Source organism: Xiphophorus hellerii, chromosome 1 (genome assembly GCF_003331165.1).
Source record: "Xiphophorus hellerii strain 12219 chromosome 1, Xiphophorus_hellerii-4.1, whole genome shotgun sequence".
Classification (NCBI taxonomy): Eukaryota; Metazoa; Chordata; class Actinopteri; order Cyprinodontiformes; family Poeciliidae; genus Xiphophorus; species Xiphophorus hellerii.
The window spans coordinates 32,324,091-32,345,480 of record NC_045672.1 but is presented as its reverse complement, the minus strand read 5'-3'; the positions used below and the strand labels follow the sequence as shown (position 1 = coordinate 32,345,480).

Sequence of the window (21,390 nt, the reverse complement as noted above, 5' to 3'; positions counted from 1 at the left end):
TGATGACAAAGTTTGGGTTGATAAAGGACCTCGATCTGAGACGTGAGCTGGTCGTAGTAGTCCAGAGGATCCTGATCCACGACCTCAGCTGGAGCCGAAGACTTCAACATCTGGGACAGAGGACGGCTCTGGAGGGTCAGCTGAGGGGGAGAACGGTTGGATGAATGGCTGGATGGTTGGATGATTGGTTGGATGGTTGGTCAGATGTATAGTTGGAGGAAAAGTTGAACGGTTCCCCCAACCATACAAAGATGTAGAGTTGGTTGGATGGTTGGTTGGATGTTTGGTTGGACGGTTACCATGGAGGAGATGCCTTCCTCGCCCTCCTTGCTGTTCTTGGGCGGCTTCAGGAGGTTCTGCAGAACTTTGTTGTGTCTCGCCAGCTGCCAATCAGAACCCAGTATCAGAACAAACAGCTGGTCCAATAGAATCGCATCAGAGGAGTCCAGCAGCCAATCAGGAGGCTGCTTGTCGTCACCTGCTGGGCCAGGATGTAGATGTTGTGTCCCACCTCCCGCGGCGACACCTCCACCTCCACCTGCTCCTCCTCACACTCGCTCTCCTGCTGGTACGCCTTCTTGATCACATCCACCTGCAGACACGCAGCGTGAGACCGGGCCGGGTCAGAACCAGGTCAGAACCTGGATCCGGCCCTCACCAGCTCCCTCGGTCGCAGGTTGAACAGGATCCTCTCGGCGTTCTCGTTGTCATGACGACTCTCCATCAGCGCCAGCAGCAGCTTGGAGGCGTTGTCCTGGCAACAGAAACAGAAACATCTGCAGCAGAAAACCCAAACATTCAACCAGGAGAAATCAGCCAATCAGAGCTGAGGATGAAGCAGCTGCTCGGTGCTGCCCTCTGGAGGCAAACATCTGTAACTACACCGCTTTGAATGCACTTCATCTGAGGTTCAATTTAAAATCCAACAGAAACCAAAGCTGGGAGGAAAAGAACCAGAACTAAAATCCAAGAGAAATAAAAGATCTTTGAAGGATGGAACCAGTCAAACAGAAAATGTGGAACAGAAAGGCAGAAAACAAAGATTTCCAGCCAACGTTGGTGTTTTATAATACAGTAAAACTTAATTATCACAAGTCTTCAGGGATAAATTTGATTCAGACAAACATGAATTATTTAGTTCATCATAAGGAAGGAACCTGAAATAAATCCTGTATAACAGCAAGTCTAAGCTATATTTAGTAAATAAGTGCCTTGAAGTAACATAAGTTGTAATTTGGTGATTTATAATAAATATGTTCAAACTGAATATGATTCCAGTAAATGAGATTATTTCATCATTTGTATCAAGTGTCACATAATTGTCTACATTTGTAGGTTTAGGTCACATTTATTAGTTTCTGAAAATCTTTTTTTCTTTGTTTCCTTTTCCTACATATGGAGAACAAAACCTGCCAAAATGATATATTTAATAAGTTGGAAAGTTTTCACTTTTTCTGTTTGGATGCAGTATTTGGCACATTGATTATCTTACCAAGCCATTTATTTTATTTCTATATTTATTGCCAGTTTTGGCAGGGTCAGTTCTCCGTACCTGCACATGTAAACGTCTCAGGTGTTGTACAGTTAAAACCTACAGACTTGTCATATTTTTTAAACTGAGGGCATTTCTAAAAGGTCTGAGTGATTTTTGTGAGAAATCCCAACCTGAAACCGATCAGATCGGATCGGAGAGGTTAACGTGGGTAAATATTGATTTGTGATCTGCAGTCACTGCCGACCAGTTCAGGTGAGAGCAGCCGACCCGCTGTACCTTCAGCTGCAGAACCATCTCCACCCGGTACCGACACAGCGGGCTGATGTCGTTCAGGATCAGCGCCGTGATGATGTCGATGCCGTTGGACTCGTGAGTCACGATACACGTCTGAAAAACACAGAAATCCACGACGGGGATCAGTTTCTGAGCCTTATGACCGTCTGGCGGTGGAGTACTGGACTATAGGCTCGCCGGACCGCTCACAGTAAAAAGGCTTTGTGGTCGAACGGACCCTGTCCCTTAAGACCGGTGAAGCCAAAGAAATCATGAAATGTGTTGGCCAGGGTTTGGTACCGATAAAGAAGGCTGGACTGGGACGGCTACAGCAGCTTCTGAACTGACCTCCACAAAGACTTTGTTTAAAGAACAAGGACTGTTCTGAAACTTTGGGTCTGACTGTGTGTTGGAGCACCTGGTTCTCCTGGCAGGGGCCCTGGCAGTACTCTGTGAGCGTCTCCAGGGTCTGGATGATCAGGTGGACGTTTGATTCGTTGATGTAGAGGCCCAGCAGGCCCAGCCCGCCGGTGGTGCTTCCACACATGATGTCCAGGAACTGCAGCGTCTCACACACCAGGTTGTAGTTGGTTTTATTGTTCTGGCAACGCAGAAAGTTCTGGGAACACAAAATCATCAAGACATGAGCTGGCTCATCTCTGACACTGTGATTCTTCTAACCACCACCAGGTGGTGCTGTGGTGACCTGGACCGGCTACAGCAGCTGATCCTCTGGACCTCGAGTAACTAGAAACAGTCCAGAACATCTTGTTTAATGTGACCCAACCGGACCAGCTGGAGAACCAGAGGAGAACCAACCGGACCTGAGCAGCGGGTTGAACCAGACCCAGGCTGGAAACAGGAACCGACCCGTTGATCCGGTTCTTATTGGTTAACATGAACCAGCTTACAGATTCCTGCTGTTTGTTGGTTGTCTAGTCACTATTGGGACTAGATAACCAACACTTACTGGTGAACTGGTCTGGTTTGTTAACTAACCTGCAGCTACAGTTGGCTAGTTAGCATTGACTAACCTGCAGGTTGTTGTTGTGGTTCTCACACAGCAGCTGCAGGAACCTCAGGATGGGCTTCATGATGGTGACCGCTGGTCCCATCTCCGCCTCCACCTCCCGCTGCTCCTCTGCCTGCTGGGTCGGCATGGCGGCGGCGGCCGTTACCGGGGCGATGCCTTGACCGTGAACCATCAGAGGAAGTCCTCCTGAACCAGGGAGAGCCAGTGATGGGGAACCACGTTATCAGAACATCCATCAGTAACCGTGAGTAACTAAACCTGAACCCTGGTTGCTAACCCGCTACTACCACCTAGCTAACCTCTGACCTAGCTAACCTCTGACCTCAAACTATCGGACATTGTTTAAACCCGCTCACCGGCCTCCAGCTCCTTCTCGTTGGCCTTGTGCGTCATTTCACCAACGTTTACAGAAACCGTCGCCTTAATGTCCATCTGAGCTTCTTTCATCCGGTCATGAAGAACCTTGAAGAACTTCTCCGACTTGTTGTCGCCCATCATCAGTTTGTAGAAGGAGTTCTGCAGACAAACAGGAGTTTTTATTCATTGATTTTGCTTGATTTTTGCACAACGGCCATCTGGTCCCGGTGAACTCTGCCGTCTCTGCAGATCCAGGTGTGCTACCTGGATCTCCGTGTTGCCTCCCTCCAGCAGACAGATGGCCAGCTGGATGCTCTCCTGGAAGATCTTGTCGTTCTTGGAGCTCATCACCAGGTCGGTGAACAGCTTCGTTCCTCCTTCCCGGTCCAGACGGCACTGGATGGCCGCCACCGCTGCCCAGTCGCGCTCCTGTTCGCCACCTGGCCCACAAACACATCATGAAGTTACTCAGTCAGTCTGAGGAGAACTTTGGTTTCACCAGCTCAGCCTTTTTCTCCCAGAATGGGTCAAAGTTAAAACGTTAAAGAGTTTTGTGTGAAAACAAATGAAGTCAACAGTTTATTGTTTGTGCAGGTTACACAGATCAATCTGAAGCTCTTTGGAGTCCCACAGGGCTGAGTATTCGGCCCACTGATCTACTCACTGATAGTTTTCTTTCCATTTAACCAACATCTGATGAGAAGAGGGACGGCTCTCATTGCAAACAGTAATTAAATAAAAGTCATGTTTGTGAGAAAATAAACAGGATGACGAACCGCTGCAGCAGAGCGAGAAGACAGAGAGGCTTTGGGTCCGATTAGCATCGGTTAGCATCTCAGCTCTGGTTTCATTTCAGTGAATCCTGCAGGACCGACCCGCCCTGATCCACCACTTACCTTTTAAATAATTATGTTCTTTTTATAGACATATCTTTTTATTTATTTATATTTAATTATTTTTTCAAAATGTAACAATTTCATTGATTTAGTTTTTCACAATTTAATAATCTTATTTAGTTATTTTTATTTTTTTGTTTTACTTAAATAATTTTTTTAGAAACATTTGTTACTGAATCTTAAAGTCCTGAGGAGGTGGATGAATGAAAGGTCAACTTTAAGGTCACTGTGTTCATATTTTACATCAAATCAGAATAAAAAACGTCTGGATGAAAAATCTCTTGAAACAAAAATAAAATCTGAAAATAAATATTAATATCTTAATTTTATAAAATATTAAAATAAAAAACAACAACAAATGTCTGAATAATGAAATCAAACTAGCATTTTTTGTGAATTAAGACTTTAGTCTAATTTGTCCTAGATGGTTTTTTAAGGCTTTTATTGTGAAGGAGCAACAGGAAGTGTTAGCATCCCGCTAGCAGCAGCAGCAACTCCCAGTCGTACCTGCGGCTCCCAGTTCAGCCAGGTCGTTCTTCTGGTTGCTCTTCCTGTTGGAGAACAGGTAGTTCTGCAGCAGAACTTTGCGCAGCATCATTCCCTGAATCAAACCGGGTCAGAAACAAACACACAAAGGATTTAGTGTCATTTTTAACCAGTGGATATTAATCTGTTTTAAACATATTTTTGCTCAGAAGAAGCATCAGAATCACAGAGACTGAGCCTCAGGTTGACCTCTGACCTTCTCATCAAAGTCCAGGGTCCTGATGAGCATCTCCTGCAGCGTCCTCAGCACTTTGATGCACAGCTTCTCCTCTGCGGACATCAGCGCCTTGGTGTGCTGGATCAGCCTGCAGAGCAGACACAGCAGTGAACACCACTTCCCAGCATGCCTCTGGCAGCGGCCGCTCAGACCCGGCCCACCTACTTGGAGATGAAGCCGCCGGACTCGCAGCGCTGCCGCGCGTCGCTTCCCTCCAGGAACAGCAGCTCCGGTTGGTGCAGGACGTCCACCAGCACCGACAGCTCCGAGTTCACCAGCGGCTTCAGCCGCTCCTCCAGGGTGTTGATGATGTCCTGGGGACGAGACGGGGGACATTAGAGAGGACGGGGGACGTTAGAGAGGACAAAACGGGGGACATTAGAGAGGACAGGGGACGTTAGAGAGGACGAGACTGGGGTACATTAGAGGGGACGGGGGACGTTAGAGAGGACGAGACGGGGGACGTTTGTTAGAGAGGACATCCACCGCAGCGTCCACCATGGCTTGAGGCGGCGTACCTGCAGCTTCTCGATGATGTTCTTGTAGTCGTAGGGGACGGGTCTGGCGCTGCGGGTCGGCGTCTTGTAGGCGGAGCGGTTCAGGGTGTTGACGGCCAAGCTGGACAACACGTTGTTGATCAGCGCCTCCAGCTCCAGAGGGAGAGAGATGGAGCGGTTCTTAGCTGAAGATGCCCAGAGGAAAACAGAAAACTGTTTTTAGGCCTTAAAGACATTTTGTCCAGAAATGCAGAAAGTTTATTTTCGTCTCTCCTGGTGCGTAGATATAATATTATATATTATATCTGTCATGGAGAAACAGAGGCTTAATGATCGGCTCAGAACGCTTATGTTTGATGTTTGGCTGCATCTTGACATCAAGTGAGGCTGAGTCAGCAGTGGAGAAGTAAGGAATACTGCCACCTGTAGGTGGGAGTCAACATTGAAACCTGATTGTTTTGGATCATTTTTGAGGAGAAAAAATGCAGGAATGTGTCGATTTTCCATGAATTTTGTGAAAAACTGGATGGACTCAAAGAAGGGTTTAAAAATATGATATGTTCAATTTAAGGAGGAGAAATTCCTTCAGAACGAACTCAGGAATCACGACAATAAATCCTCTAAAACGTCTCCAGTCCTTATCCCAGTTGTTCAGTCTGAATATGAAGCTGCTGAATCTGAGGATTTCAGAAAAACAAACCCAGCAGGGTCTGGTCTTCTGGTGTAGAGGTGAGGTCTGAAGTGGGCGGGGCTTAGTGCGCTACCTGTCAGCGACAGCGTCTTGATGCAGGCCTCCACCTGTCCGCGGTGCAGCGGCAGCAGCCAGGGACAGTCCAGCAGCCTGACGGACGACTGCAGCAGCTGGACCACGATGGTGTGGTGAGTCTGAGGGAGGGAAGAAGAAACAGCTCAACCAACCAGAGACCGCCGGGTCCAAGCAGAGACCGCTGGGGCCCACCGGGTCCGAGTCGCCCCACCTGCAGAGACGTGCTGTTCTCAGAGAAAGGAGAGCTGAAGAAGGCGGTGATGGTGTCGAAAACCACGTTGATGATGTATTTCTCCAGAACCGGGTCGGTCAGTCGTTTTTCGCGCTTGTTGCAGACCTGCAGAAGAAGAAACGCTCCGATTTAAAAACCTGAGATTCAAACAAGAAGCCGTTAAGCTTCAGGGTGGAATATCAGAAACAATATTCCACATTCTCTGCCTTTTCTTTGTTTTTTCTTCTTTTGCTTTTGGCAAATCAAATATGAAACGTCAGAAGAATTATTTTGCTTTTGTTTAAAAACAATCACTAGAATAAAAAATTAATTAATCTATAAATTTATAGAAAATCACACAATACTTTTAGTACGCAAAGAAAATATAAAATAGATAAATAAATACAAACTAATTTTGGCCAACAAAAATAAACTAAAATCAGTTTTTAAATGCTTAATAACTTAAACACACAAATGAAACAAACAGCTGTGGTTCAACTGAACATTTAGTTTCATAAGATGTTGAAAAGTGTTTTTTTAGGAACTCAAACATCTCCTGAAAATAAATAAAATCTTATTTTTAAAAATATGTCACATAAAATGTCTGAGCTCATTTCCTAATGAGGAACTTTGTTCATTTCAGTGTTTTGGTTTGTAGCCTCCATGCCCCACCGCCCCGGTTTTGTACACCCTCCTGGTTTCTGCCCTGGTTTCTGCCCCTGTTTTGCCCCAGTTTCTGCCCCGGTTTCGTACCCGCGCCATGTCCACGGTGAAATCCTCAAACAGCTTCCAGATGTGGTTGGACGTGTAGATCTCCTTCATCTCCACCTCGGTGTCGACGTAGCAGTGGTTCACAAAGTTCACGTAGGCGATTTTCACCTGCAGACAGACACGGGTGAGACCCAGAACCAGGACCGGAACCTGGACAGATCCCGACCCGGTCACCTCGGTGATGCAGTCCTCGTGCGTCACCACCCGCACCACGTCCTCCAGCGGCAGCAGCGACGTGCATTTGATCTCGGTGTAGACGTTCTTGCCCTCGGCGCAGGCGGCTAGCAGCTCCACCAGAGAGATGTGGTACCTGCTCAGGAAGCAGAACCGGGTCAAAAGGTTCAGCAGGCTCTCAGAGCTCTGGGTCGGCGGTTAGAACTGAAGGAACGACTCGACAACTCGTCAACCGCAGAGAGAAACAGAAAAACCGATCAGATTTCTTCCTTCAACAAACCAACTGGACCTGAAGTCACATCCTGAATCCTCGTCTGTCCTGGTAAAAACGTAAATCAGCTTCTGCTCTGAGACTTTTGAATGAAGTCACTCATTTACAGAAAATAATCCAGTAAATGTTTAGAATAATGAATCAGTTTTCAGTGTTTCCTCTACATGTGACTGATCGCAGTGCAGAGCCTCGTCAAAATAAAAGCCCAAACTTTCACAATGAAGGATTTTTAAAAAACGTAACGCATGTGAGATATATTCATATATAAATATATTTAGTTTATATTGGCACATTTATCCTATCCATCATCAGTTTGACATTAATTTAAACCTAAAATTGACTTTATTTTGAAAAACCAGCAGCGGTTCCTGCCACTGCGCTGCTTTCAGGCGTGAAGCGAAACTGGAGGAGCGTCTGAAGCGGAGGAGAGAAAAGGTGAAGGAAGGAGGAGTTTCAGTTCCAGGCGTTGAAAACGACCAGAACGTTACTGAATTCTGCATTTAGCCGACAGAAACGCAGCGAATTAAACGTTTGACATTCATGGCTGAAGTTTCCGGTCCGTCTGGAACCGACCGGCAGCTCAGAACTCAGAATCATTTCTGCTTGAACGTTCAGGTTATTTAAATATTTCCGGAGGAAGACGTTGATCCAAAAGCTGAGTGGTGCATTTTGAATTTCAACGTCTCGTGTTGGATAAATAAACCCGGAAACAGGAGCGTCTGATTGGATGGCGGGCGGTTGCCGTGGTTACCTGAGCGGGCTCTTCTCCCCGACTCCCTCCCTGCTCTCGGCCATCAGCTCCAGCATGGTGTTGAACGACGCTTTGTCGTTGTAGAAGACGACCACGTCCTCGCCGGCGTTCGTCAGCTGAGACACGGGGACGGCGTGAGGAGGTCGCCATGGAAACACGGACACAGCGCGACGGCGGCGCGGCGCCTCACCTCGGTCATGATCATGTCCTGGCACTTCTTGACGTACTTGCCCTCGGCCTTGATGATGGTGTGCAGGAAGTTGAGGTACTGGACGTGGCGGCCGTGCGTGGCCAGGCAGTGGATGAAGTGCTGCAGCACGCTCTCTGAGATCTCGCTGCACAGCTGGTAGTTGTTGCTGAAGATGTGCTGCACCGTCTCGGCCTCCTGCAGCTGCAGGAAACAACAGCTGAAGGTCACACACATCCTCAAGCCCCACTGAACCCAGTCAAAAAGGTCCGTTTGTGCTGCTAGTGAAAGGTCAAAGGTCAACCAGCCCCTCCCGAATGCTGCAACCAAATCTAACAAAATTCATGTCAAATATTTGAGCAAAAAGACTTTTTGTTTTTCCTGCTGTCATTTTAAAGACATTAATAAAACAGTTTCTAGAGGTCATCAGAGGTCGACCCAATCAGCTCTGCTACGTTTGTGCTGCTTTTGCTTTGAAGCTATTGATGACGACCTCTGTTGACCTTTAAACTGATAGCAGCACAAACCTTCACGACCCGCAGGTCAGAGAACCAGAACCAGAACCAGCAGCTCTATGAAGTTCATTTCCATCCAAATCATGAAAGTCAAAAAGCAGAAAGTTGTTTTTGTCTTTAATTTCTGCTCATTTCAAACTGAGATCTTTTATTAACTTTCTGCTCATTTTCCCCTAATTTTCATCCATCCATGAATTTTATAAAAATAAACTCAGGGGAAAGTTTGAAGAGAGAATATTTAAAAGGTCAAATCATTTCTAGTCTTTAGATCGTTCTGTTGTTCACTTTTAGTCTCCAGAGGAGAAGAAAAGTTGAATTTCGATCTGATTTGATTTGTTTTTATATTTCAGAATTCGCTGCAGATGGAAATGCCGTCACAATCGGCTAGTATCGAGATAATCTGCGTTGTGATGCTGAATGTCACCCCGGGGTTGAGGAACAGGTTGAGGTTCTTGTGCAGCAGCGCCTGGTTCTCCTGGTTCCCCATGCAGAACTTCTGCAGAAACATGTGAGTGTATTTGATGATCTCCTGCATCTTCACGTCGTTCTGCACAGACAGGAAGAAAAAGTTGGATTTGTAGACAGGAACTCCTCCTCCTGCATAAACCACGCCTCTGTGCTTTTATTTTGGCGGTCCGGCCCGCCTCACCTTGTCGTAGGAAACCTGCAGCAGGTCCAGCATGACTTTATGAGCTCCCATGTTCTTCAGCAGCCGCTGCTGCTTCTTCCAGACTCCAGAGCTGCACATTTTATTGAGCCGCTCCAGAATCTGAGAGGAGAGAAGAAATGAGCTGCTGCTGCAAAACCCAGCAAACATAACCCACAAAATATGATCACAGATAAATAATCCTCAATAAATAATACAAAAAAAACTAAATTATCATCAATAGTCAGAAAAAAATTATCACTCAATAATCCATAAAATATAATCCTTGCTAAATAATCCTCAGTAAACTTATGATCATAAAAGTGAAACACGGATTTATTTAAAGCTTTAATTCCAGTTTCATTAAAAATGAGTTAAATTTCATTTTTAGAAAAGAAAAATAATTTTCTTTTTCATTATTCTAAACCATTGATCTGCAGATTGAGGTTGGATTAATTTTTGATGTAATTTCAGCATTTCTGTATTATATATTGATTACATATTGATTCTTTGATCGATGGTAATCTGAGCGGTGAGCGCCTCCCAGCATCGCCCTCTCTGATTGGCTGACAGAAGAGAACGTTCTCACCTCTTTCACGTTCTGGTAGTTCTCGTTTCCTTTCTGCTGCTTCTCTTTCTTTGGCGATGGGTCCTCTGCCGCCCCCTGCAGGATGCAGAAGGTACGGCAGGTTGTGATTATGGAAAGCTTCAGGGAAACATTTGATTTGCATGAAATCACAGAAACGGCTGATATCCTGAAACCCTCAGGCTGACCTGATTGGTCAGATTCATCAGAGAATTAGAGTCAGGCTAAAAAACAATTAATTATGACAATTAAGTTGTAAAAATACAAGAATAAAGACAAAATGCAAACTAATGTAAAAATATGAGGATTAACTCATAAAAATATGCAAATAAAGTTGTAATACGTCTAAAACAAAAACGTAAAAATATGAGAAGAGGTTTGAAAAGACACAAGATTAAAGTTGTAAAAAACTAGAATAGTTATAAAAAACAGAATAAAATCATAATAATACAAGAATAAAGTATTTAAATAAAAGTAATGTCATAAAAATACGAGAATAAATAATTCAAATAACGAGAGATTAAAGTTGGGCTAAGAATGAAACTGTAATAAAATGAGAATAAAGTCATAATATTGCCAGAATAAAATCATCATATTAGGAGAGAATGGATTCATATTTTTTTATTCCAACATGAAAAAAGATTTAAACTTAAAATGAGGAATGTTGAGCATCTTGTGAAGTTTTTATAAATAAGAAAATTCTTCATCATCATCAAAGTGTCACAAATCAGCAGGACTTTAAAACGACTCTGAATTCAATCTGGAGAGACTCAGACGGAGAAAAGGGAAACAATTAGAAAAGTTTATTAACAGCATGAATTAAATCTTTGGCGCTCGGCCCCGGCTGAGGACATTATCGCAAACTTTGCGTTGGGCTCGGATGAGCATTCCATATGCTGTTAGGAACGTCATCCCCAGGGACCCGGCACTGGTGGTGGAGGCCATGAAGAATGCGGCCGGACAGCCGAGCGAGTGGAGGTGAAGGGGTGGAGGTGGGTTGAGCTCTGCTGGAAAGCACGAGATGCCATGGGTGGTGGTCCTTATCAGCTGGGGCTTGGACGGTGATTGGACGTGACGAGTCTTGGACCGGCGTCAATCAATCAACGGTGATGAGCCGGAAGCTCCGGTTGGATGATGCAGGTGGAGCTAGAGAGTCTTCCAGTTTGAATTTGTGCCTAGGCTTCATTTTAACTACATTAATCTGGTAATATCCTATAATATTATATAATAAATATCTGTGGTTTACTTTTCATCAAAACAAAAGTAAAATGCTGATTTTCCCCAAGTAATGATGCAAATAATTCCATCTTTTATCACATTTGTGTTTCTGTAACATCCAAACACTTTGTGTTAAATGTTTGATTTTCAGATGAAATATCAGAAAATTTAGTTTTATTTCACAAACAAACAAACAAGCAGGAAGGAGACGATGGACAGACAGTCAGAGCGCAGGAGAAAGGCGCCATGAGCAACTTTTCAAAGGTTGATACTAAATGTTTTATTAAAGCTGATGATACTGTCGTTTTTATGTCCTTTGACGTTTAAGCGGAGCGAGAAGCCAAGGTTCTTCCTGACTCAGATTATTTTGTAGAGCAAACAGTTTGCAGCTGCAGGTCATTAACTTCGTTCAACATAAACCAGATTTTAATTTAAATGAAGAAAATGTTCCCCTCTGATGTGTATAAAATGTAAATGTGTCGTTTCTCACCTCCCCTTTCTCCTTCTTGTCTTTCTTCCCGTCTCCTCCACCCGAGCTCTTCTTCTCCACCCACAGCTCCGACTTCTCCACCAGCGTGCGGAGGCGATCCAGGTCGGCTTTAATCAGCTTGTAGTTTTCCACGTCCAGCGTCGAGATCAGCAGCTGCACCTGGAAACACGAACAGACTCAACGGTTCGAGCAGAGGTCGCAGCAGCAGCAGGCCAAACGCCCAGCAGGAAGTCAGAACTATGAGGGTTAAAGTTATAAGTTTGAGAATAAAAGCCAGAATTATGAGACATAAATTCACAAAGGGGTTTGATCCAGTGTCTCATAATCAAGATTTTATATCTCATAACTCTAAATCATGACTTCCTGCTGGGCTTTTACTTTTTATTTCTTGGTGGAAATGAGTTTTTATGAAATAAACATGTTCCTGTTTGAGACAAACAACAAAAACTCTTTTTATAAGTTGGTAATTTTCCTTTTGAATCTTAAATATTTAAATCTGAGTTTTTTATCTTTAGAAAAGCTGAAAAGAGAAAAAAGTATTTTCTGATCGGTTGAAACAATTAATTAAAATTCATACATCATCTTGTGAAATTACTCAAAATTTGCTTTTTAAGATTTTAGAGGCATATTTTATGATTTTCTTTCAGCTGATGTTACACTGTAATAATCAGAGGTGAAAAATAAATAACTTGTGTGTCTGTAGTTTATACTTTTATAAGTTGCTTAAAAAACCTTTTACTGCAACTTGGGTCAAATATTTTACACTTGAAATCATATCTGGTGAGTTTAAATAAAAATAAAATTTGTTCTTTGTTCTCTTAATTAAAAACAATCTGAGACCAACATGTTCTAATTTTTATTCTCTTTCCATCTGAGTCCAGATTTAATTCAGATTTAATTCAGATCTAGTCCAGATTTAATCCAGATTTAGTGCAGATTTAATTCAGATTTAATCCAGATCTAGTCCAGATTTAATCCAGATTTAGTCCAGATTTAATCCAGATCTAGTCCAGATTTAATCCAGATTAAGTCCAGATTTAATCCAGATTTTTCCTTGAATCAGCAGAAACCTGTCAGTCAGCAGCGTGTTTTCCTGCTGCTCACCTGTTTGAAGGTGTGCAGCACTTCCTGCCTCTGGCTGAAGTGCCTGAAGAGCAGCTGCAGCGCTCCGGACACCAGAGGGGCGTAGTTGTGCATCGTCAGATGGATCAGCACCCGCAGGAACATCCGGCCTCCTTCGTCGTCCACTTCCAGGATGCTGTTCATCTTCCTGCACAGACACAACTCCTCAGCACCCGCAGCCCTCAGGAAGCAGCGGGCCAACATGGCCGACCACACATACCCGACTCCAAACATGGCCTCCGCCTGGTCGCCGATCTGCTGCAGGTTGACGGTGGCTGAAGGAGAAGAAGCCGTCAACAATCACAGAAAAGACGGAAAATCTCAAACATTTTAACAAAGAGTTTCAAACTCTCACCTGCTTGTTCCACGTTAGTGGTGGCGTCAGCTTCAGCCATGGGGTAAACGTCCAAAAACTCCTTTTTGAAGACGGAGAGCAGGAAGGACAGACGGTAGTCCAGCCGGACGTTCAGGATGAACTGAGGAAGGCGACAGCGTCACATGTTCAGTTACCAATATGAACTAAAATAAAAAGTTAATGTCAGGGTCTGTAATTCATTAATATCATTTTAATCTAAAACTATATATTAACAAAATAAGCAACATTTTCAAATCAAAAACGCTTTTTGCCGCTAAATTGTTGAATAAACAGACGTCAAAGTTCAACAGAAATTTATTTATAGTTTAATCTTCAGGTTCTTCAATCATCAGATTTCCAGAGTTTCTCTGATCGTTCATGGAGATTCTTCAGAAATGTAGAAATGTGACATTAGCATTAGCTGCTACACGTTTAGCATGGAGATGCTATTTTAGGCTAGCATAGCTTTGCTAACAGGCTATCTCCTTTTACCACAACCTGAACACAACAACAGTCTTTTCCAGCATCAGATCATCGTTTCGACCAGAGGAGCCGTTTCCATCGCCGCTGTTAGCGGATGTAGCGTGTGCGTCAGATTTACCGGTGTACCAGAAACGCACAAATACAAAGGTTCCAGCTTGAGACTTTTGTATGTAAAAAAATAAAATAAAATTGTAACTATATACAAGATTTGTATATATATACTGTATATATATATAATACAATATATAATTAATTACTACACCGACGTCCCGTGTGCTTCCTGTTCTACTGCTGTCACTTTGGATAAAAAAGCAGCAAAACTCAACAACTATAAATGTGAGTGAAACGTTTGTTCCAAAGAATCACTTCCTGAAGCACAATTTATACAAGTAGAAGTGAAATGACATGTTTTATTCTGTAGAGGGCGAGATACTACGTCATCGCAAGTGTCATCGGTGAGTATCAACATGGCTGATGTTTAGCATTAGCTTCAGCTAAACACTGTGTTGATGCAGATCGTTAGCGCTGCTCATCATTAGTGAACTGAACTGCATTAGTCATTTAAATAAATACTTTCCTAACCTGTAAAATCTCCAGTATCTTCAGCTTGGTGTCCATCACCGTTAGATCCAGATTGTCGATGCAATCTTTGCTGCCTCTCTGTCCCTCCAGCACAAACCCGGCCCCCCTCGGCCCGGCGCCGCCGAGCGTGGACTGCCTCCGGTTGAGGACCATGGTGGACATCATCTGTCCCATCCCATGGATGGTGCGCCTTACGTTCCTCCCTGTGAAAACAAACCACAGTCAGCTCTGATGCACTGACCTGGAGTTCTGCTGAAGTACTGACAGCAATATTTCCTTTAGCTGAGGTCTACAGATGCCATAATGCTGCGAGTTTGTAGAAAAGTAAAGGAATGCTAACTGTTGGTAGGCTAAAGGTTAGCCAGACAGATTATGTCTACTTCAGGTGCAAAACATTCCCAGAACCCTAATTTAAAAATCGAGACTATCTCTTTAAACCCTGGTAGAAGTTTCAGCTTTCATAAGGTAGACGGGGTCCATCTGTCCCGTCCATCTGTCCCGTCCTCTAACAGGGTCCATCTGTCCCGTCCATCTGTCCCGTCCTCTAACAGGGTCCATCTGTCCCGTCCCCTAACAGGGTCCATCAGAATCAGAGGGTCGTACCTGAGCTTTCCTCCTGAAACGGGATGCTGCTGTGTGCAGGGTTCGGTTTGCAGTCAATGATGCCCAGCAGAGTCCTGGTGAGTCTGAGCAGCTCAAAGAAACTGTAGAAACCAAAGTAGATCAAATGTCTGGCTAAACTCACCACCTGCGTGAAGAAGGAGGACAGACCGGGTGAAGAGAGCGGCCGGATGGATTCTGATCGCCGTAGCAACGGGAAGAGAAGAGAAATACCTCGTATGTGAGTTTGTTTTTCTCCTCGTTGTGGAACGGAAGCTCATCGTTCAGGACGTTGTTCAGGTACTCCTCCATGAACACCATGGTGTTCGCAAAACGGTTCTTCTTGTTGTCTCTGCTGTCGTCCAGGTTGGAATCATAACTGAAATGAGAGACTAATTTCATATGATCTTATAAAGATCAGCAGAAACTGATCTTTATAAGATCCAGATCCCACAGAGATCATCCAGATCTTAGAAAGATCATTTCCTGATGTTTTTCTCTGTTTGTTTAGTCTGGACCAAAACCTAATTTAGTTTTTTTTTTCACTTGGTGCCGTTTCCTTTCATAATCATTTGTAAACAAACCAATGCAGGTGATGATTGCTGCTCCCAGTGCTCCCAGTGTCTCTGTCACACTGGTGTGATTATTGACAGTTTTTGGTATTTTTGTCTCCTGAAAACGTTGAAACTATGAAGCTACAGAAAAGTTTCAGTGAATGTATGAATCCTCCACAGCAGTGTGGAGAAATTTATCTCTTATTTCATTACAAAAACAATTATTAGATGCAGCAACAAGTTATGTTCAGATATAAGTGGGAAAACGAGCCTAAGAATAAAATCTGATACATTTGAAAGAGTCCAAATGGAACCAAAATGGCTCCTTTGTGAAGTTAGTCTGGATTTCTAAAAAACTTTTTGCTTCAGTGATTTTTCTTGAATTTTGCTGGATCAGGTGTTGGATCATTAACTTGATTTGATTAAAACTATTTGCTTCCAAAGAGATAATCATCATCATCATCATCATCATCATCATCATCATCATCACATCATCATCATCATCATCATCATCATCACCATCATCATCACATCATCATCATCACATCATCATCACATCATCATCATCATCATCATCATCACCACCATCACATCATCATCATCACATCATCATCATCATCACATCATCATCATCCCCATCATCATCATCACATCATCATCATCACATCATCATCATCACATCATCCCCATCATCATCATCACCATCATCATCATCATCACATCATCATCATCATCACATCATCATCATCATCATCTTTTGGTGAAAATATACTTTTGCCTTTAATTTTTTTCTTTCACTGTACCTCAGTAAAATAAGTTCATTTTTATATTTTTACCTTTATTTCCATAAACCTTTTAGTTCCTGAGAAATATTTCAAACTTTAAAAAAGCTCCAGAACATATTTTAGTTGACAGTCCAAAAGTATTCATACGTTTACTGAAACATTAAGATCTACTGACTCCTTGATGGTGATGGAGGTCGGGATCTCGGTCCAGAGTCGGGCGAACTTCACCGGCGTCACGAGTTCCTGAGGGTCTCGGTCTACGTGTGCGTGAAGCATGAGGCGGCAGAAAGAAGCCCGGAGGTCAAAGGGCAGCGTCTCGTCCATCATGCAGAGGAAGATGAGCTCCACGTCCAGCTGCTTGGATATCTCATCTATGGCCAGGTACTGGCGGTCCAGACACATCCGAGCAAAGAGCTTCAGCTGGTACCTGCGAAGACGGCGAGGTTCACGAACGCACGGCGGCTCTGCAGGTGACATCTGGAAAAGATTTCTACGCTGAGCTCTACCTGTAGTAGGTGAGGACGTTTTCATCGTGAGCGTTTCCTTGTCTGGCTTCCTGGGCCAGCTGGCGGATGCTCTTATCCTGCTTCTCGTTGGTCTTATCCGTCCACATCAGCCAGACCTGAAACGATTAATCGCGATTAATCGATAATTTAAATAATTTTTAACGAATTTAGTAATTGATTAATAGATTAGATAGAGTATAGACTCAAAAAATACAATCTGATAAAAGAATAACACATTCAGAGCAATACTCATGCAATACTGTTAAACGATTAATTGTGATTAATCGATAATTGAATTGAGTAAACAGACTCTAAAAAGCCATTTGATGAAAGAATAAAACACTCAGAGCAGGAATTAAGCCAAAACTGTACAAAAATATAAACATTTTGGATTTAAAATAATAAAAAAATCTTCACTCAGTTCAAATTTTGTGAATTTAGTTTTTGTCTCCAATTATTAATCAGTTAATCAATAATTAATCCCCAGCTCAGCCCTACGTTGTACTGATGTTTTTAGCTGCAGATGAATCCTTTGCTATGAATTTAGAAAGTTCACTAAAGTAAAGCTGTTATTGACTTTTAGACATTAAAACGTTTATTTTTTTTAAAAAAGGAAATTAATTATTTGTTCATTTGCATTTTCCATGTTTTCCTAATATAGTATAAAAAAGGTGGAAGTGGTTAAATGAAAACTGAATTGAAGAGCTGACGTACCTCGTCCTCGTCTCCGTACTCGTCCATTCCCAGGTATTCTCCCTGAGCGGCTCCAGGATGAGCCTCTTTTGGGACCCGCCGCCTCAACACAGAAACAGGAAATGGTTTTACTGAGTTAGCGTTATCAGCGCCGGCTCAGCTGAAGTTAGTCTTTATTTCTAACATGTTAATCTGAGAAATAAAACTGGAGCGAAATAAAAATCTGGTTTTTATTCCATCTTGTTGCCTTTTGGGTTTCAGAAAGTTATCAACCATAACAGCAAAATTATCGGCCCAAATTTTGCTATCAGTGCATCTCTAGTTTTAAAACTATGTTAATATCAGTATCATTAGTTCTGTTTGTTATGATCTGTATGCTGCCCCCTGCTGGCCAATGGAAGAGCATCTGTGCCAAATTGAATATATTTTCCTATATAACATAATATCCATGCACCTGTGGCGCTGCTGGAGGATTGATCATGTTAGAATAATTATTTTATATTTTATATTGAACGTACAGCATTTTCTTCTTGTCCAATCAAATTGTTTTCTTAGGTTTTACTGATGTAAAAATGTTAAACTGACGAATCTGGATTTTATTCAGAAACTAAATGTAATTACAGATCTGGTCTGGTTAAATATGCATCTTCAAAGTTACAGCAGAGACAGTTTCCTCAGTAACAGTATCAACTCTTTTAAAAATAAAAGCATTTTTAAAAATAAGCTCTTAAAGAACAGAGAGGACGTTTTTCCTTCCTTCAGCTCTGACTCACTCCGTCTTGATGAGGATGTCCTGGTTTTTGGGGTCCAGCACACATTTACAGATCAGCTCCTGTGTGACGGGGATGGCCACGTTGTTGGACACACACAGATCAGAGAGGTAGTCCAGAAACCTGCACACACACACACACACACACACCCACACCCCCACACCCCCACACACACACACACACCAGCAGTGGTTTTATAGTTGTCCTGTGGCAGATGAAGGTGAAAGCATCAGAGGCAGCTCCCCTGCCAGACGTACCTGGGCTCCCGGTTCTTGCGCACCAGGCTGACGAACGTCTCCACCTCCGTCTTGGTGATGTGTTTCTCCAGCAGTTTGCGGTTGTTGTGGAGCAGAGCGGTGATGGTGTCCTCCGCCAGAATGTCGTAGCCGATCTGACTCTGCATCACTCCAAACTGCTTCGCTATGTGTTCCTGCAGAAGCAGTCGGACATGATGACCATTTACAAACATTTCTGTGGTTTCTTTTCTTTCCATATTGCTCTGCTCAGGTCTCTGACTGTAACCAAACACATCAGATCTTTATACAGTCAGACTATAAAAATTATGGATAAAAAGCCAATCTGCTACCACAGAATAGCAGGTTGGATGGTTTAAGTCAAACCAACCCACTGACCAACCTGTTCCCTTCCTGGCCCGTGGGGGCGCTGCACCAAGAACCACTGAAGGAAACGACACAAAAACCTCTGAAGACGCTGAGAGCAACTTCCTGTTTCACCAGATGGAAACAAGATGGAGGCGTCAGATTTTAGCGGTTAGCCAAACACTAATGGTCTTTAGTCTCTGGCTGAAAACCACAAAAGATTTCTCCTGCTAGCGCTAGGCTAGCATGTTAGCTTTGATTCCATTACCCAGAATGCCCTGCACTGCAGTACACTTCCTGCTTTTGGAGCTGAAATTCTTTTACTGAAATGTAAATATTCAGGATAGTTTTGAATTAAAGTGGATTAACTTCACTAGTAAACGATCTGGTAACAGCAGGTAACAGATACACCTGCTGGTTCAGCCCAGAGCCGAGCCGGACCAGAACCAACCTGGTTCTTGCGGTAGTCGTCCTGGGAATGCCTCAGCACCCGGTAGCAGAGCCGCAGCATGTACTGGTACGGAGCGTTCTTCTGGTCGGCCAGCTCCTCTAGGCGCAGCAGCGGGCCCTCGTCCTCACCGCGGTCCTTAAAGGGAGCCTTCAGGATGCCGAAGATCTGAACACAGACATGGCAGCAATCTCAGCAGCAACCACAGCAACCACAGCAGCAATCACAGCAACCACAGCAGCAACCACAGCAACCACAGCAGCAACCACAGCAATCACAGCAATCTCAGCAGCAACCACACAGAAACCAGGACTGAGGGAAATAAAAAGCTCCATTTGACCCTCCAGATATTTTCTTGTTATCAGAATCTTCTCTCTGTTTTTCTCTCTGGAAAAGTTTCATCAACTTCTTTTGTTTTTATGCCTCAATGAATAAAAAATCACAAGAATAAACTAAATAAATGAACAGAACTTAAGAAGCAGAAAGACTCGGATTCATCCACACAACTAAAAAAGAACTACCTGAACCCAGGAGTTCATTCAATTATTGTCACTATTTTTCTAAATTCATAATTTGCTGTATTTAAAAAAATCCATTGAAACTTAGAAATAAGAGAATTTTGCTGCAGTGGGTCTTCATGAGGCTGATTCTGGTTCTGATCTGGTTCAATGTGAATGTGGTTCAAATTCATTTTTATTTTAACTTGATTAAAATGTTGCATTTTATCTACAAAATAAGCAACATTTTCAATTCAAAAGCCCTTTTTGTTGCTAAACAGTTGAATAAACATCAGAGATGTTAAATATTTTTAATCTGTTCTTCAGGATCTTCATCAGATTGGATCAAAGTGTTTTTCTATCCGTTCATCTTCCCAGAGTTTCTCTGGTCGTTCATGGAGCTTCTTTAGAAATGTGACATTAGCATTAGCTGCTACATCGTTAGCATGAGGTGCTATTTTCAGCTAGCATAGCTTTGCTGAAAGGGTAACTCCTGTTAAGCAGAAATGAACCCCCAGTGAGCCGAGAGAAGCAGCTTCATGGCTGCTGTTAGCGGATGCAGCTTGTGCGTCAGATTTACTGGCGTACCAGAAACATACGAATAGAAAAGGTTCCAGCTCCTGACTTTTGTATGTAAAAGAAAAATACAACTTATTGCATTAAAATCTATGTAATTAATTGATCAAAATCAACAAGTTAAACTTCTAGTCCTGGTTTTTATATGTTAAATTCTGCAGTTCATCTGGGTCCAGACTGAAGTTCCTCTTTGGCCCGGTTCCGTCCCGGGACAGGAAGTTATTAGAAAAAAGCCTGTCTAGGAGTTTGCTGGCCTGTTTTATCAGACTCAGTTTCACAGGTTTTAGGGATCCAACCTGCTTCAGGATGTTCTGCTCTCTCATCAGTTTCTGCCGCTCCCGGTTGGGTTTGGACATGACCACGTCCAGAACCGGCTGGCCGCTGTTGGACACGTCGACCACGAAGAAAACCACGTCCTCCAGCAGCTTGATGGCGAAGCTGAGGGCGAGAAAACTCCATGATGAAACCCTGACCGAAACCGACGGACGTTAGCTTCGGGTCGGAACCGGCAGCTTCGGGTCAGATGTAGATTGGAATTGGACGCCTTACCGGCGGTCGTTCTGGCTGATGAAGCCGGAGTTGAACTGGTCCACTACGGTGGCCAGCATGGCGCTGGCGTCGTTGGCGAAGTCCAGGTCGCGGATCTCCATGACAGGAACGGAAACGATGGCGAAGGCCTCCTTGTCCTCCTTGGTGGGACAAGTTCCCAGCTGCAGGGAGACTCGTGATGTTCAGTCAGCAGACAGATTGTCACTAGTCTGACGTTTCTGTGAAGCTGCCGGACGCACCATGAGCCTGATGGGCCGCTCCTCGTCGATGTCGATGGGAACGTTGGTGCTCTGGATCCAGGTGTTGGTGCACAGATGTCTCAGCCGCACGTAAGAGTTCCTGAAGGAACGAAAACATGAAAACATTTTGAC

General features: G+C 43.6%; 1 protein-coding gene across 1 annotated transcript in view; it reads right to left on the bottom strand.

Annotated features, from left to right (window-relative positions):
* The window catches only part of LOC116718844 (inositol 1,4,5-trisphosphate receptor type 3-like), a 42,924-nt gene that overhangs the window by 4,583 nt on the left and 16,951 nt on the right, over window positions 1-21,390 (bottom strand). Inside the window, 38 exon segments of the mRNA XM_032561094.1 lie at window positions 30-140; window positions 300-383; window positions 479-592; window positions 659-754; window positions 1,772-1,882; window positions 2,187-2,387; window positions 2,803-2,987; window positions 3,158-3,317; window positions 3,423-3,598; window positions 4,562-4,655; window positions 4,797-4,905; window positions 4,983-5,131; window positions 5,336-5,499; window positions 6,079-6,199; window positions 6,292-6,417; window positions 7,045-7,170; window positions 7,237-7,372; window positions 8,259-8,374; window positions 8,449-8,649; window positions 9,385-9,507; window positions 9,610-9,729; window positions 10,196-10,270; window positions 11,901-12,059; window positions 13,005-13,170; window positions 13,243-13,297; window positions 13,378-13,498; window positions 14,443-14,645; window positions 15,046-15,190; window positions 15,277-15,421; window positions 16,557-16,808; window positions 16,888-17,003; window positions 17,602-17,683; window positions 18,354-18,473; window positions 18,608-18,780; window positions 19,401-19,565; window positions 20,767-20,908; window positions 21,020-21,180; window positions 21,259-21,358. Coding sequence (XP_032416985.1) covers window positions 30-140; window positions 300-383; window positions 479-592; window positions 659-754; window positions 1,772-1,882; window positions 2,187-2,387; window positions 2,803-2,987; window positions 3,158-3,317; window positions 3,423-3,598; window positions 4,562-4,655; window positions 4,797-4,905; window positions 4,983-5,131; window positions 5,336-5,499; window positions 6,079-6,199; window positions 6,292-6,417; window positions 7,045-7,170; window positions 7,237-7,372; window positions 8,259-8,374; window positions 8,449-8,649; window positions 9,385-9,507; window positions 9,610-9,729; window positions 10,196-10,270; window positions 11,901-12,059; window positions 13,005-13,170; window positions 13,243-13,297; window positions 13,378-13,498; window positions 14,443-14,645; window positions 15,046-15,190; window positions 15,277-15,421; window positions 16,557-16,808; window positions 16,888-17,003; window positions 17,602-17,683; window positions 18,354-18,473; window positions 18,608-18,780; window positions 19,401-19,565; window positions 20,767-20,908; window positions 21,020-21,180; window positions 21,259-21,358 — 5,203 coding nt within the window.